The sequence below is a fragment of the Ambystoma mexicanum genome, chromosome 6q, assembly GCF_040938575.1.
Source record: "Ambystoma mexicanum isolate Mex_15411 chromosome 6q, UKY_AmexF1_1, whole genome shotgun sequence".
In the NCBI taxonomy this organism is placed as follows: domain Eukaryota; kingdom Metazoa; phylum Chordata; class Amphibia; order Caudata; family Ambystomatidae; genus Ambystoma; species Ambystoma mexicanum.
In genome coordinates, this window is record NC_090937.1 from 747,330,999 (window position 1) to 747,344,839 (window position 13,841).

A 13,841-nucleotide genomic window follows, 5' to 3' on the forward strand; every position below is an offset into this window, starting at 1 on the left:
CGCTCTCAGCAAATCAACTGACCCCTCTAGAATCTTCTTCCTATAATGCCACCTTCCATGTGGTGATACATTGGGGTTCCAGGTCCTCTCACATTACTATGGGCTGTTAAAGGCAAGCCTGACCATGCACAACAGCAAATAGGAAGCTCCATGGCACAAAGGAAACAAGGAAGGGGAAGTGCTCAAAGGCGGAGGATAACTGCTGGGGGCTCTGGTGCTAAAAGCAAAGGTGTCCCCATGGGTCACATGATCCGCATCAGCGGACTTGGAAAGAAATAGTGGACTTCCGCAGAGCTGGTCATTGGAAGGATCGACCGCTTAGAGCATTGTCTTTTGGAAATTGGGCACACTTTTGATGTACTTTGGTAGGCTTCATAAATCGCTCTGCAACATGGTGCACAGTTGTGCCTACGATTTAGAGAACCTGCAAGAAATGCAAAAGGGCCTATTCATTTGGAGTACTGTGCACGCTCTGAAAACAATACAGCCTAACCATTAAGGTGGGTGGTTTTCTAGACAAAGGGCAAGATGCCTCACCCACAGAATGATGCTTGGCCTATGGGTGGTATGGAAACTACCCTCACCACAGACAAGAGACTGGGGATTGTCACATTAGCAACACTGTGCTCTGGCTCTTCAAGAAAAGAGTGCTGCAGAAAGTACCAGCAAAACTGAAGGGTCAGCGTGCCCATGAATACAGGACCTACGGTTACAGAAATGGTCACATTGCATTAATTTGCTCACCTTGTAGAAGGAACAGTAACAAGGGCTCACCTCTACTATCGCGAGAACTGTCAATTATTCTGCAGACACTAGGACAGCTCCACTCATGGCGTCCAGAGCTAGCATGCAAGCAAGCCTGCATGAATTCTATCAAAGCAAGATGGAGGACCAGCGTTTTAGAGGCTAGGTCTGCAGATTAAGGAAGACCCACAGAATTGAAACGCACACAGAGGTCGAGAAACGTGCAGGTCTATGAGAGAAGCCTTGCTCAAGGGAGGGTCGGCTTGTGTGTATAAAATTCGATGCAAGGATGTCATCAGTGTGGGTGTTTGAAAGTGGAGGAGGAAATTGAGGTGTGTTGGAGAATGGATTGTGGTGAGAACATGCTGCAGAGAGGAGGAAAGAAGGAAGAGGTCGGGAAGAGAAGTGCAGATAATGAGTGGTTGAACAGCAGTGCAGTAAAGGAGCACCTAAGAAGAGTGAAGGAACATCATTGAAGAGAAGGAGGAAGTTTGTTTGTTTGTTGGTTTGTTTGTGCATTTATATAGCGCTACGAACCCTCAGGTATCTGAGCGCTGCTCATTTCCCACGGGGTGTGGTGCTCATTTATCGACCTCGGAAGGATGAAAGGCTGAGGTTGGTGGCAATGAGGACTGCAAATTAGGATATTGAGTTAAGCACCCTTTAGGTCCATGGTGCAGATTTGGTCCCCATGAAAGGGAGAATTGATCTGTACAAAGTTATAGTCTTGAACATCCCCAAGGAGAGTGGGGGAGGGGAGATTGGCAGAAGGGAACCTCCAGAACATGCACATCCAAGGGCTTGGCCACTTCCTGGAAGAGAGTAGCCAAATTCAAATAAATTAACCTATTGCAAGTAGGTGTATTATTTGGGGAGAGGGAAGGAGAAGACAATAAGTAACTGGGCACTGAGATGAGCCATAGGTCTGAAGAAATGGCCCTCCAACCAACCATTTGGAGAACTATTCTGCCGAATCAGAGGAAGGCGAGGTAACACTTTGGAAAAACCCTTTAACACCTTTTCTGAGCTGTTTACCACCCTAAGCCCTCAGAGATTGGTCCGGTTGTCTCCATCCTAAAATTCAAAAATATGTTATCAAAAGGAGGGTGATCAGAATTGCAGGAGTAGTTGAAGAGCCCCTTGAAAGGGTTTAAAATAGGGCTTAATGAGGACTGCCAGTGACTTAGTTATCTGCAAGCTATTCTTGTTCAGAATGCGTTAATCTAGGACAGTTTCCGGCACATTAGATTAAACTTGTTAGCCCGCATCCAGGATTGGGGTCAAATGTCTGTCCCAGGAGACATGATTCTGCTGCCATACTAGTGTGGTGGACTGCATATTTCATGATGTCCTGAGCTACCAGGCCTGCCACATGGGGACTTGAACAGTTCTCAGTTGAGGGCAGCTAGTAAAAGGGTCAGAGTGAGCCTGCCATAGGCAAAAGGAGGAGTTTTGGTTGCTTTTCCTGCCAGCATATACTCCTTGATATGTCCCTGATGCCATATGTTGCTGTTGAAGAGTAATTTGTGATTAAGGGCATCACTTCCACTGCAGGATCGTAGTTATGGATGCGATGGTAAACACTTTCGCCTATGTTATTGGCATTTTTCATATGTCGAACCTCCAATTGACCACTGGTGTAGTTTGGAGCTTTTGCCACATCTTTCTGAAGGGGGATGCCTTCATATTGAGTTTCTCTATCAGCGAGTACTGCAGAGAGAACCCCTGGTTTCTTTTGTGGCATTTCAGGTGCAGGGTGTCCAAGAACATGAGATATTTGCCATGGAACCCAGGGGTCAGATGGCTCCTTGAGTGGGAGATGAGACATGCCAACCAAACCTGCTGGCTCAAAAGGGAGAGGGCTGCAAAAGCCCGCCAACAGTCCCTGGAAAAGTAGCCAGTGTGGCTGGCACTAGAAGAGTTACTGCTTAGTTCCTAGACAAAGGAGGAGCTGGAATGTGCTGATTGACAGGTGTCTGAGGAAGCACTTCCTTGATCGGCTCTTTGAAGTATGAGGGAAATTTGTAGAAAAAAGTACCCTCGTAAGAGAGCGGTCTAACTGGTTGAGGCAGCAAGTTGTCTCACCAAGAAGCCGTGGAAGATGTTTACCAGATAGGTGTCCTGTGAAATGAGGGACGGTCTGTATACTGCATTGGTGATGATAAGAACAGCAGACCCACTCTTCGGGATTATGGTTTGGGGGTAAAGCTAAATCTGCATAGATGCGGACCATTTCACCATGAGTAAGAAGGCCTTTAACCCCAATAGAAGCACTGGAATGAACAGACGAATCCCTCACCCATAAGGGTGTTTTGCCAGGCAGCAGATATAGGTTTTGTCAGCATCACAGACGCGATCTGCAAAATAGCGCCCAATGTTTTGTGCTCCTCAGCACAGTTTGCCAATTTCTATTGCAGGTGAAAGTGCATGACAGAATATCCAGAGGAAGAACTAGGCTGTGATGGCAAAGTCACAATTACAGTCTGTGGGGTAGGGGGGACCACTTGGAGAGCTCAGGAGCCAGGTTCCTGGTGTTATCTCTAGTTGGCTTGCTGTGGCAGGACTGAGCAGCCACATCAGCAAATTTATACAGTTGCAAGGATCTTCAGGGGCCAGCCTAGCACTAGCCCCCACTGAAGAGATGGGAAGCAGTCGCTGAAGCGAATTGGAGCAGTATGACCCCAGTTTTAGTCCAATGCAAGAACCACTAGGGCCTCTTAAAGGAATGTGCCACTTAGCTGCCTCTTTTATCCGGGTGATTACATTTCTAATGTGCTGAGGTAGAGCGCTTGAGAAAAGATCCTCACAGCCTTGCAACAAGTGCGAAAGGGTACTCACAAAGTATGTTAAAGGACAAGCAACAGTGCCAGCAGTGATCAGGTCCCAAGCACCAAAATACGTGGGGTAAGGGTGTGCGATTGGCATTTGGTGCTCACAGCTGCTGCACAGCGAAAACCCAGATTTACCAAGCATAGCAACCAGGACGATGAAAGGGTGGGAGGCGGGGGGCTGGGGAGGGCAGACAAAAAGGCTCTGCATATTGGAAAGGTATTGAATCCCACAGAGCGTGGTGAAATCAACTGGCAGGTGAGAGCAGTGCCTAGAGATTTTTATTTAGAGATCCAGGGCTTACATTCCAGTATTCAAGAAAAATTAATAGGGTTTTTGCTGGGAAAACATACGCCGACAGGTATGTAGGAAAGTTGGACAGAGATCTGTGTAAGCATAGCCCGTTCGGCATTGCTTATTTAGTGCAAGAGGAAGGTCAGCTGGGTATTGAAGAGTATTCATTAAGTGCCGAGAAGCTAGATTAAGGGCAACGCATTTGTCTAGTTAGTGGGGCAACAAAGAACACATACGTGCGAATTCCAGTGCCATGCTTAGAGACTGGATCAAGCGCATTATACGAGAATAATCAAAGATCTCGATGCAAATGTGGAGGACTGCTATGGGGCCAGTAACAAAAACCCCAATTCCCCATCATGCAATCAAAATGTGTTCAAGCTCACCAAATGGCGTTATATTCATGAGAGAATAGCAAGATTTACTGTTGAGGAGCAGACTGTACAGGATAAGGCAGCAGCCCAGAAATAACAAGTGTAGGGGAAAAGGCGATGTCTTGGCAAATCAGCGCTAACCCTTTTCTTCCTTGACAAGTTTTTTTTTCCATTTTTAGAGCAAACGGAATCTGAGCTAATGAATGCATAATTCCACTTTGGCAAGACAGAACCACTGCAAGACCTGGCATGAGAAACTTAAGACACCTGACCCGAGGCAACCGTAGAGCCTAGCAAGAGAAAGTGGACTTAAACACTTTAATCCACACACTAACTCCACTCAAAGAAGACCATTCACAGTTTAAATGAAAAAATGTGGGATTCAATCCTAGCAACGGTATTGCAAGGCAGGCATGGTGATGTAGGAATAAGAGGGGCCGCCTTTAGTGCAAGAATTTGGAATATGCTACCTGGAGTTTTATGGACTTTATCCAGATAATACCAAAAGGAGCGAAGAATCAGAACTCCAAGAACTCAGAAGCTAAAGTCTTTCCAGCTCCAATAAACATGCTGTGATTGTTGGGGCTCAAAGGTAAGCTTTTATAAAGAGCCCCAGAAACTATGTATAAACTATTGCGGCATAGCATCCTAAGAAACTCGGGAAATATCAATACTTGATGCCAGGGCATGAGAACAACCCATCACAAGATCACTGCAAAAGGACGTTCTTGTATCATTGGCAGCCAGTGCCACAAGAGATAATTCCAAAACACACATATGCTGCACTTTTTCCAATCAAGGCGGCTCACCTCTACCGAATGGGTATTTGTCTCTGCTCCCCACGGGGGAGCCAACCCCATTGAGATTAGGGAGGTGAGCCTGCTACGCAAGACCCTCCCGTAGGGGTTTTGGCAAGCAGGATCTCATTGAGACTCCCCTTGAGGTGATAAGGACGCCCAATCGTTATCAAGATCTCCATTAAACCCAGTATTCCCTGCTTATATGGGAGTACAAGAGGTTGCTGGAGGCCTGGCCAACTAGGGAGACCATGAAGATTCACTCTGTGAGCTCAGTGAATCCAAGCCCTGCCAAAGCCATGCACCCCATTAAATAATGTGCTGACAGGTTGACGATACAGCCAATGCCCCCTGGATCCCATGGTACGCTTGTTGAAGGACCTGAAGTGTGAGGATCAGGCGGATTAGACGACCATCGACAGCCGCTAAAAGGTGCAGCAACAAGATGGAGGGTGAGGGTAGAGTTGTGGAGAGTGCCACAAACCCTGTTTGGACCTCCGGAGCACTGAGGAGCAGCCTTAAGTGCGTACAGTGGTAAGGAGCCGAGATGAAGAGTGTACGAACCAGAGCTCCCCAGAAGATGGAGGCGGAGCACTACATTGGAGCGTGACCAAGTTGGTTGGTAACACTGGGAGGAGGTGTATCTGCAATACCGGGTATCATTGGAGGAGTGAAAGCCTGTATTTGGAGGCAATACATTGCTTGCCCCATATAATTTATGGGTCACAGACTGGCAAAATGGCTGGAGCGGGAGAAAGATACTGTACGAGCATTGGATTGCCCAGCTATGCTGAATAACTGATTGAGGGTGTGCCCACCCAGGTCTTTCTAGGGCGTAATACCATGCATTGGGGCCCTAAAAACGATGTTACGAGGAAGCAGTGGAGACACACCGGATGATTAGGGCTGCTAGAGTGGAGGGGACGCGACGCTATGGAGGAGGGTTGCATGAATTGCAAATAACAAAGGCTAAGGCAGCCAAACAGAAGGGTGCGCAGTCAAGGGATGGGATTAGTTTCTAAATGTTCATAAAGGAGGAAGTGGGAGAGAGGAGGAGAGGTGGGACATCATTAGTGGGGCAGAAGAGGTGGAGGAGGATAGGAGGAGTACTGAAGTGTAGGAGCCTTAGAGGCAGAAGACAATGAAGGGAGGTTGGAGAGCAGGTCAAGTGAGATCCCAGAGAGTCATAGGGAAAGAAACAAGTGTCCCCTGGGTCAAGGAGGAGAGTACAAGCCTGTGGCAAGGCATCGGGGAGATGCAGGAGGAAGCAGAACAGGGAACAGAGCAGGTCCCCTCAGGAATGAGCATGGTGTAGAGCATCAAGCAGTAATGAGACTGGACTGGTGGGCAGTAGAGCCACGTCCCTTGGGATGAGAGACGGTCTATGCTCAAGAGAAACAGGTAGCGGAGGTTTGAAGATTGCCCTGGACTGTTGGAAACTTTGGTAACAAGCGAGCTTCCCAAGAGACCGAAGCAGACACTATTTTTCTTTTGCTTTATCAGGCGTCGTCCTTCAATCGAGTCTTCAGAGTCACTTGCCAAGGAGATCAATTTGAGTGTGAGAATGCCAGGTAGCTTGACAAGTTAAGCTTGGCAAGTATTATTACTGGAGCCAGAGACCACATTGAAGGACTGAGCTACCAACGCTGGGGAGGCAAAGGGACATGTGATACAGTTCCAAAGGATTAATGATCCTATTTAGGTTGTGCTTTGTATTTCTTGAACCCTGCCCTAGCTATCACTAATGTATGGTGAACAATAATACAATTCTACTTGAGAAACAGATACCTCCAATGACAGGTTGTGTCTAACCCAACATTTTGTCACTGCTCTCTGGCAGGAGGGGCTTCTGGCCTGTCAAACCAATTCGACTTTCCCAAGATTGCTGTTAGGACAGGGAAAATTCACCCATGATGTGTGTTTATTGAGTCTGATTCAGTAGTAATGTGGCCTTTGGGGAGTTTAGGTCACGCAGGGCATGTGTAAAAGGATGGCAAATTGCTGTGATTGCATGTTAGTAATGGTATTTGCCAGGTTGGTCAACTCAGAGCTATGTAGCTAAGTTAGTGTTTGGTTATGTGTTCGTTATTTATCCATCTGAGGTGTTTAAGGTGGCTGTTCTTTCTGATGTGCATGGACACACATTGGGGTCTTGGTCAGGATTTATACGGTTAGTGACACCTTTGGTTACTGTTAATGTTTCGTAATTTGACAAGTGTACTCTAGGTAGTATTTCTTGCAAATGTCATCTTGTGACAATTACTCCTGCTTGGTTATGGAAAACAGATGCAGCGACTCGGGGGCAGGTTGCCACCCCAAGCCAGTGAATGTTGGGCCCTGGGAATATCTGAAGAGGATCCACAGGTCACTTTGCCCTGGTCACTGGCACATGACAGGGCAGTCGCATTGCCTCTCCACAACCCAGTCCTAATGGTCCAGTCCCTCCCTATCCCATTGACCCATCTGGGGCCAAACATATGGCCTGATCTTGATATGATATACAACATTTATAACGCCTCTGTACACAAGTTTTTCTAGTCACCACAAGACAAGGAAAGGAAGACAGTGGGAGGACAAGACAAATGATCCTACTAGACCTTTTGTCATTCGGATCGTGCAAGTGCGACAATGCAAAGTGCAGCGGGAAGTGCGATCAGAGCAGCACAGCTTTGGGTAAGTGCAAGGAGGCAGTGGGCTGTAGGGGTACAGTTACAGCCCCTAAGTGCACGGTAGGCCCGGAGGCAGTGCAGGGAAGACTGGTCATGGAGGAACCTGGAACCCAGTGAGACTCTAAGGGTACCAAGCAACCAGCCGGAACAGCAGACAGGTACGTTAGCAGGGAAACCAGAGAGAAAAGGCAGAGGTGAAAGGGGAGGTCATGAGCTGCTTCATGAATTTCAGGTGGTCCGGCTTAAGTCAGAGAGGCAGGGAGGCACCTGCAGAGGAGAGATATCTACCCCCCACTCAGCTTGGAGAAGTATCTGATCCTCAGAGAGTTGGAGGGGCCAGATAGACATTGAAGAGCCAGGGTGAGAGGATAGAGCCCTGGGGAACACCACATGTGGAGAGAGAGGTGGTAGAGAGAAAGGATACAATTTGGGGCTGGGAGGGTCGGTCCAAGAGGAGGGTCAGCCATGCCAGGGCCTGATCCGTGATTTCCAGGTTCTCACAGAGTCGATTGATCAAGGTGGCGTGATTGACCATGTCGAAGGTAGAGGAGAGGCCAAGGAGGATGAGTACAGAGGGAAAGCTGGAGTCAAGATTAGAGAGCAGGTCTTCACAAGTGTTCAGGAGAGCAGTTTCTGTACCTGTGGCTGCTCTGAAGCCAGACTGATGGTCATGGAGTCAACCAAGAGATTCAGTGTGGAGAGTAAGCTGGGAGATGGCCAGCTATTCCAGGAGTTTGCCGGACCGGTGTGATCGGCAGACGGCCTTTTTAGGAGAGTCTGCACAATGGAGTGCTTGAGAAAAGAGGGTAAAGATCCAGTGAAGAAAGAGTGATTGCAGAAATCGGCCAAGACTGGAGCGAGGGTTGCAACGTGGTCCTTGTTGGTTCTGGAAGAGCAGGGGAGCATCTGTTTGGATGACACTTTCATAGATTGGACTTGTCTAGAAACATCGTCAGGTGTTGTAGGCGAGAAGGAGGAAAAAGGAGGAGCAGGAGTGGTGTCCAAAGGGGGCCTGAGCGAGGGAGAGGAAGAGGAGAGCAAGGACAGGATGCCCTGAATTTTAGTGGTGAAACGAGAAGCCAGAGCCGTACAATCACTGTTCCTTCCACAATGCATATCAGCCTCTCTTCTGGCCAGAGTACTCTTTTGGCTTTTTCAGACCCACAATTCACAGAATGCACCTGGGTGCAACCAAGAAAACTCATAATGGAACCAGGGGAAGGGGACTGAGACCCATCATGGAGTGTACTGGGAGTACTCCTGCCAAACAGAGATACGACACCCAACATCTGACCCACCAGCTCCAGAGGGGCCCCATGGGCATGGTGGAACAGCAGAACACTGAGTGAAAAGGGACTGCAGGGGAGACACAGAAATACTCCCCAAATCCAGGGCAAAAGAACAATCACCACGACAGGAAGAAAGCCACCAGGAAAACAAGCAGCCTGAGCACATGGCTACGACTACACAAATGGAGACAGAAAAGGGGATGGGGCTAGAAACGGTCTTAAAACCTTCCACAGGAAGTCCCAACTCTCAGAGGGATAACTTAGCAAGGGATTGGCCAAGGGGAGAATATTATCAGGGAGACTTATGGGAGACGGAAGGCGTGTTAGAAGGAGAGGCTGGGCTATAAAAGCCCAGTCAGCACAGAGGAGATTGACAGATGTTTGGCTGAGGTCAGGTGGAATGGTGGTGGAACAAGAGCCCATGTGAAGGGCGGATGGAAGAGTGCTGAAGAGACTGTGGTAATGTTCTGAGGGAGTGCAGGTAAGGTATTGTGTGCGAGTGTAGTGTGGTGGGGCGTGCGAGTGGTGAGATATAGAAATATTGAGGGGGAGAGAAGCATAGAGCAATTGTGAGAGGGAGGGTGAGTAGAAGTGATAGAGTGCACAGTAGGAGAATGGCGAGGGAGTGCCCGGTGGTAGTAGGAGAAGTAGTGAGGGCTGAGTAAAGCAGGAGGAAAGTAGTTGGGAGGGATAGAGTCTGATGAGATCAGGACAGAGGCATAGATGGGGCATTGAGATTAGAGAGGGAGAGGAGGGTGAAATTATGAGTAGTGAGTGTATAAAGAGTGAAGGAAAGTAGAGGAGACTGGAGGTGTGGAGCTAGAGACAGCAATGGGGGGCGGGGAGTAGGAAGATTCGGAAGGGACGAGAGCCGTGATAGATGTAAAGGGAGAAACAGAGGCAGAGAGAGTGTGAGTGGAGAAAGACAAGACTGGAAGAGAAACTCTGGTGACATAGGCCAGTAATAACAGACTAGAAGTATCCCTTAGAAAATCCCCAGAGGGAGAGGTATAAGGACATTAGGGTTTTCTCTTCTAGAATATAGAAGACTTGGCCAATAGAGGTTACCTTGCATTAGAATACATTGGGACATTCTGGTGATTAGGGACATCTGAGCTAGGGAGGAAGGAGCCCACAGCCAGGTCGAGAGTGTCATAGGGACCCCCTAGTTTCAAACGGGCCACACATCAATTTTGCGTGATGGCAAACAAACAATGTATTAATTGGCTTGCAAGTAGAGGAAAACCGCATCATGCGCATTACAAAGAACCCCAGCTGATTGACCTGACCCGCCCTCCAGAACTCTTGCCTTTATAGATGGCTAGTCACTCAAACAGAGAATATTTGCAAACACCACTGCCAGGCCTTTCAGCACCTTTATAACACATCCCACCAAAACAATAACCCCATTTATGAATGGCCATTCCTTATGTGTTCACTTACCACTATGACGTATACTAGGACAGTGTCCAGTCAAATGATACTGACCTAGGGGCGTTAGGTCTCCACCTCTATGATGACTTCTGAACAGCTGGACAGGAACTTTTAGTCCTTTATTCAGTGTGCATGTCTGAATGTGTCCATAGATCAAACAAGTGTTTCCAAAGTCACTATGGGATGGGGGTGGCCTAATAAGAGTCTACTATAGGAAAACATCCAAGGGCCGTGATGAAATGCCATCATCAGAGCTGAGACCAGGACAGATTTATCATATTCATGGCTCAAAAAGTCCACCTGAAAAATAAACATTGTGTGTCCTATATTCTTTATTAGATCATTTGTTTTTTATTGGCTAAACAATCTACTCTCACACAGCCCAGCCTTCTCAAACCATTTAGTTTAAAATATTAATAAATGATCTTCAATCTATTATCCTTGTATGTGGATTTCTGAGGCCATCTGGGGCACTGCATCATGTGTGCATATGATTGAGGATAGTGTGTCATAAATGTTCGTGGGTATGGTGTGCCCGGGTATTACGGAGCACATGCATAATGGTGCGTTTTGTGGAATTGGTGCATGCTTCATAAATTGTTATCCAGAATTGAGTGCTGCGATGTGTATGGTGTCTGGTAGCAGGGGTTGTAGTGGTGTCTTGCGGTTTTATTTCCTGGCAGAGATGTAAGTGCATGAGTCAGGCTTTGAGCTGGTGGTTGGAATGGAAGACTGCAAAGGTTAGGCCTGTCATCAAATCTGCACCTGTAACACATGTGTAACATCATTCTGAAGAGTAGGACTTCATGTATTCCATGTTACCTGCCATGTGACCCCTGGTGAGGATAGATAGGGGACTAGGGCTGGTTTGTGCCCAGGGACGTTCATGGTGTAGGGCATGTTCCCCGGCTGACGTCCTATAGTTGTGTACCAGATCCCTGTGAGTATGAGGTTGCGCACACTTGGAGTGAAGCTGAGAGCTTGCACTCGGTGGTTTAGAGTGTGCTGGTATGGATTTTGCATGCAGTGTATTTGGTCAATGCTTTATGTTGTGTAGTAAGGGAGGAATGGAGTCTGGGTTTGAATGTGCGTATGAAGGGATAGGTTATGTCCTGTCCTACTGGCCAACTGAGAGTGCTGGTTAAATATAAGATGGATGGAGGATTAAAAACTTAAAGAGTAACTGGAACCTTGAATATTTTAAGTGACCAGTGTGATCTGGGGATTATTTTCATTCAGTTAAATAGAGGAATGGTACACAGCTATTTTACCGAGCACAAAACAGTGGTACATTTCACCAAAGTACATAACACCAAAAAACACAGAAAATATAAATTAAATTTAATAATATATATATATATATATATATATATATATATATGGTAGTGGGGTTAAAATGAGTTGGGAACACGTTAGAGGGGTGGAAAAACGGATGGCAATTCGGTGTTTTTCGTTATTATGGTTGCAATGAAATGTACCACTCTGAAAGTTGGGTCTGTAAAATCACATATAACCTAGATGAAGGTACTACATTTTCAATCTTATGATGTTTACAAAAAGTAGAAATTTATTTTGAAAAGTCTACAGCGACAGACTGTAGGAATGAGTACATGTATACATAAATACAACTAGGACACACTAGGTTTCACTCATAAGCCCTTCTTCCGAAACGATGTCATGTAAAGCTTTGGCTGCAAGTGGGTATAAATTCCATAACATTTCACAGAGCGCCCCCCTAGGAGCACATGGAAAGCAATACTGGCATATCAGGCTATTCTGTTACTCATAGATCACCAAATGTCTCATTTGCGTTATTCCAAAAATATATTGCAGATCACAAACTATAGATAATACAATTTTCATAATTCCATGTGTCAATAGACCGGTCTTCATTCACATTCCTTGTTCCTTAAATCCATAGGCGTGTTCATTCCAACTTGCTTTAATGTCTCCATCCCCTCTAGGACATCCGTCAAGCCGTTTGCACCCAAATCCTGTCTGATAGCACCATCCTGCCGTTTGATGATTAGGACAATAAAACGTGAACTAACAAACAGATGGAAACGTCATGATTGCCAATGTCTACAAACAGGCCTTTTTCTGCAGAAAAGTGTTTTTTTGAAGTCCTTAGTAAATCCAGTTAAAAAGAAATATCGCCCCAGACAATATATACATACATATAACAGATATATTTCCCGTGCTAGGTAAATAGTGCAAACTAATATCACGCATGATACTAGAGAGTAAACGTTGAAGTGGCACCAATCGTAGTGTTTTGTTTCTGAAGGGCATGTTATGTCTTCGTTTCAAAAAAGTCTTGTCAGTTTGAGAATGCACGCTCATCCTCAGACCCTCTAGAGAACCTGAACAAAGTTCCTTGGAAATATTCCTGATCGTCCTTGCAGTTCTCCACTCATCCAATCATCATCGATATATTTTAGCACTGTGATCATACTTCCTGCCTGCAAGACAAATGCATTCAGTTGATCATTAGGCCTATCACAGCTGAATAAGGCTGTAGAATAATTGTCAGCCAGCACATGTAACAGAGCTCACCAAAGAAAGACACCGTCACATAAAAAGAAGTAGGAAGCAGATTAGTGTGTTTTTTCAGGATGGATGCCTGTCATGTCTGTGAGCTCCCTCTTTAGTGCCATGAAGAGCTTCTTTACCTCCATATTAGTCCCAACTACCTTTTCAGTCAATAATACTTCACATATTCTAACTTATTCAGGTGGCAAACATACTTTCAAAATGGTCTATGTGGTTATGCAGTAGACTTGCACAATATCAGAAACCAGCACCATACACTGACATTTTGGGGCTTGTGGCAACACCTAACATTACACAGCTTAATCTGTGCAATTATGGCATAATAATACTCCATATAATTTGCCTCAAGTACCAATTTATCCCATCACTTGGGAGGAAATCAGAAACAGGAAAATGACTTACCATTTAATGTTCGGTCTATGGTTTCTACACCCACAGTTTGCTAATGACAGATATCCTCCAGAGCAAGCTGTTCTCTGAACGTTTCAGCATGGGGTGTAGTGTAGCTCAGCGTCTATCACTTCCGATGATGATCTTTGACCCCCAACCCCCGACATGACCTTGTCCTCTGAATGGAGCACACTACTCAACATGTCCTCAGTTCTTCCCTGCACATGAAGGAGCCTTACAATGTAGAGAAATTAAAATGCACAATTTTGAAGGAAGTATTCCAATCTCTACTTGTGCCATTTACAGGGCCAGGTTGGGAGGGTGCGATTAATCTGTGGCAGGAGAATCCTTATAACGAATATTACATGTTAAGTAATGTTTCCTTCTAACGGATTGCATCCTTCCACAGAGCCCTCTTAATAAACTACCACAGTTGTCACAAACTACTGGAAGAGGGTAGAGAGCACA

At 46.2% G+C, this 13,841-nt stretch overlaps 1 protein-coding gene across 4 annotated transcripts in view; it reads right to left on the reverse strand.

The window, feature by feature from the left end:
* Positions 1 to 11,971: 11,971 nt before the first annotated feature.
* SH3D19 (SH3 domain containing 19) overlaps positions 11,972 to 13,841 on the reverse strand; it is a 1,396,196-nt gene continuing 1,394,326 nt past the window's right edge. For all 4 annotated transcript variants that reach the window (XM_069631268.1, XM_069631267.1, XM_069631269.1 and 1 more), the window contains one exon: positions 11,972 to 12,892. In XM_069631268.1, the coding sequence (XP_069487369.1) occupies positions 12,785 to 12,892 (108 nt within the window). In that variant the 3' untranslated portion in view covers positions 11,972 to 12,784. The remainder of the gene's footprint in view (positions 12,893 to 13,841) is intronic.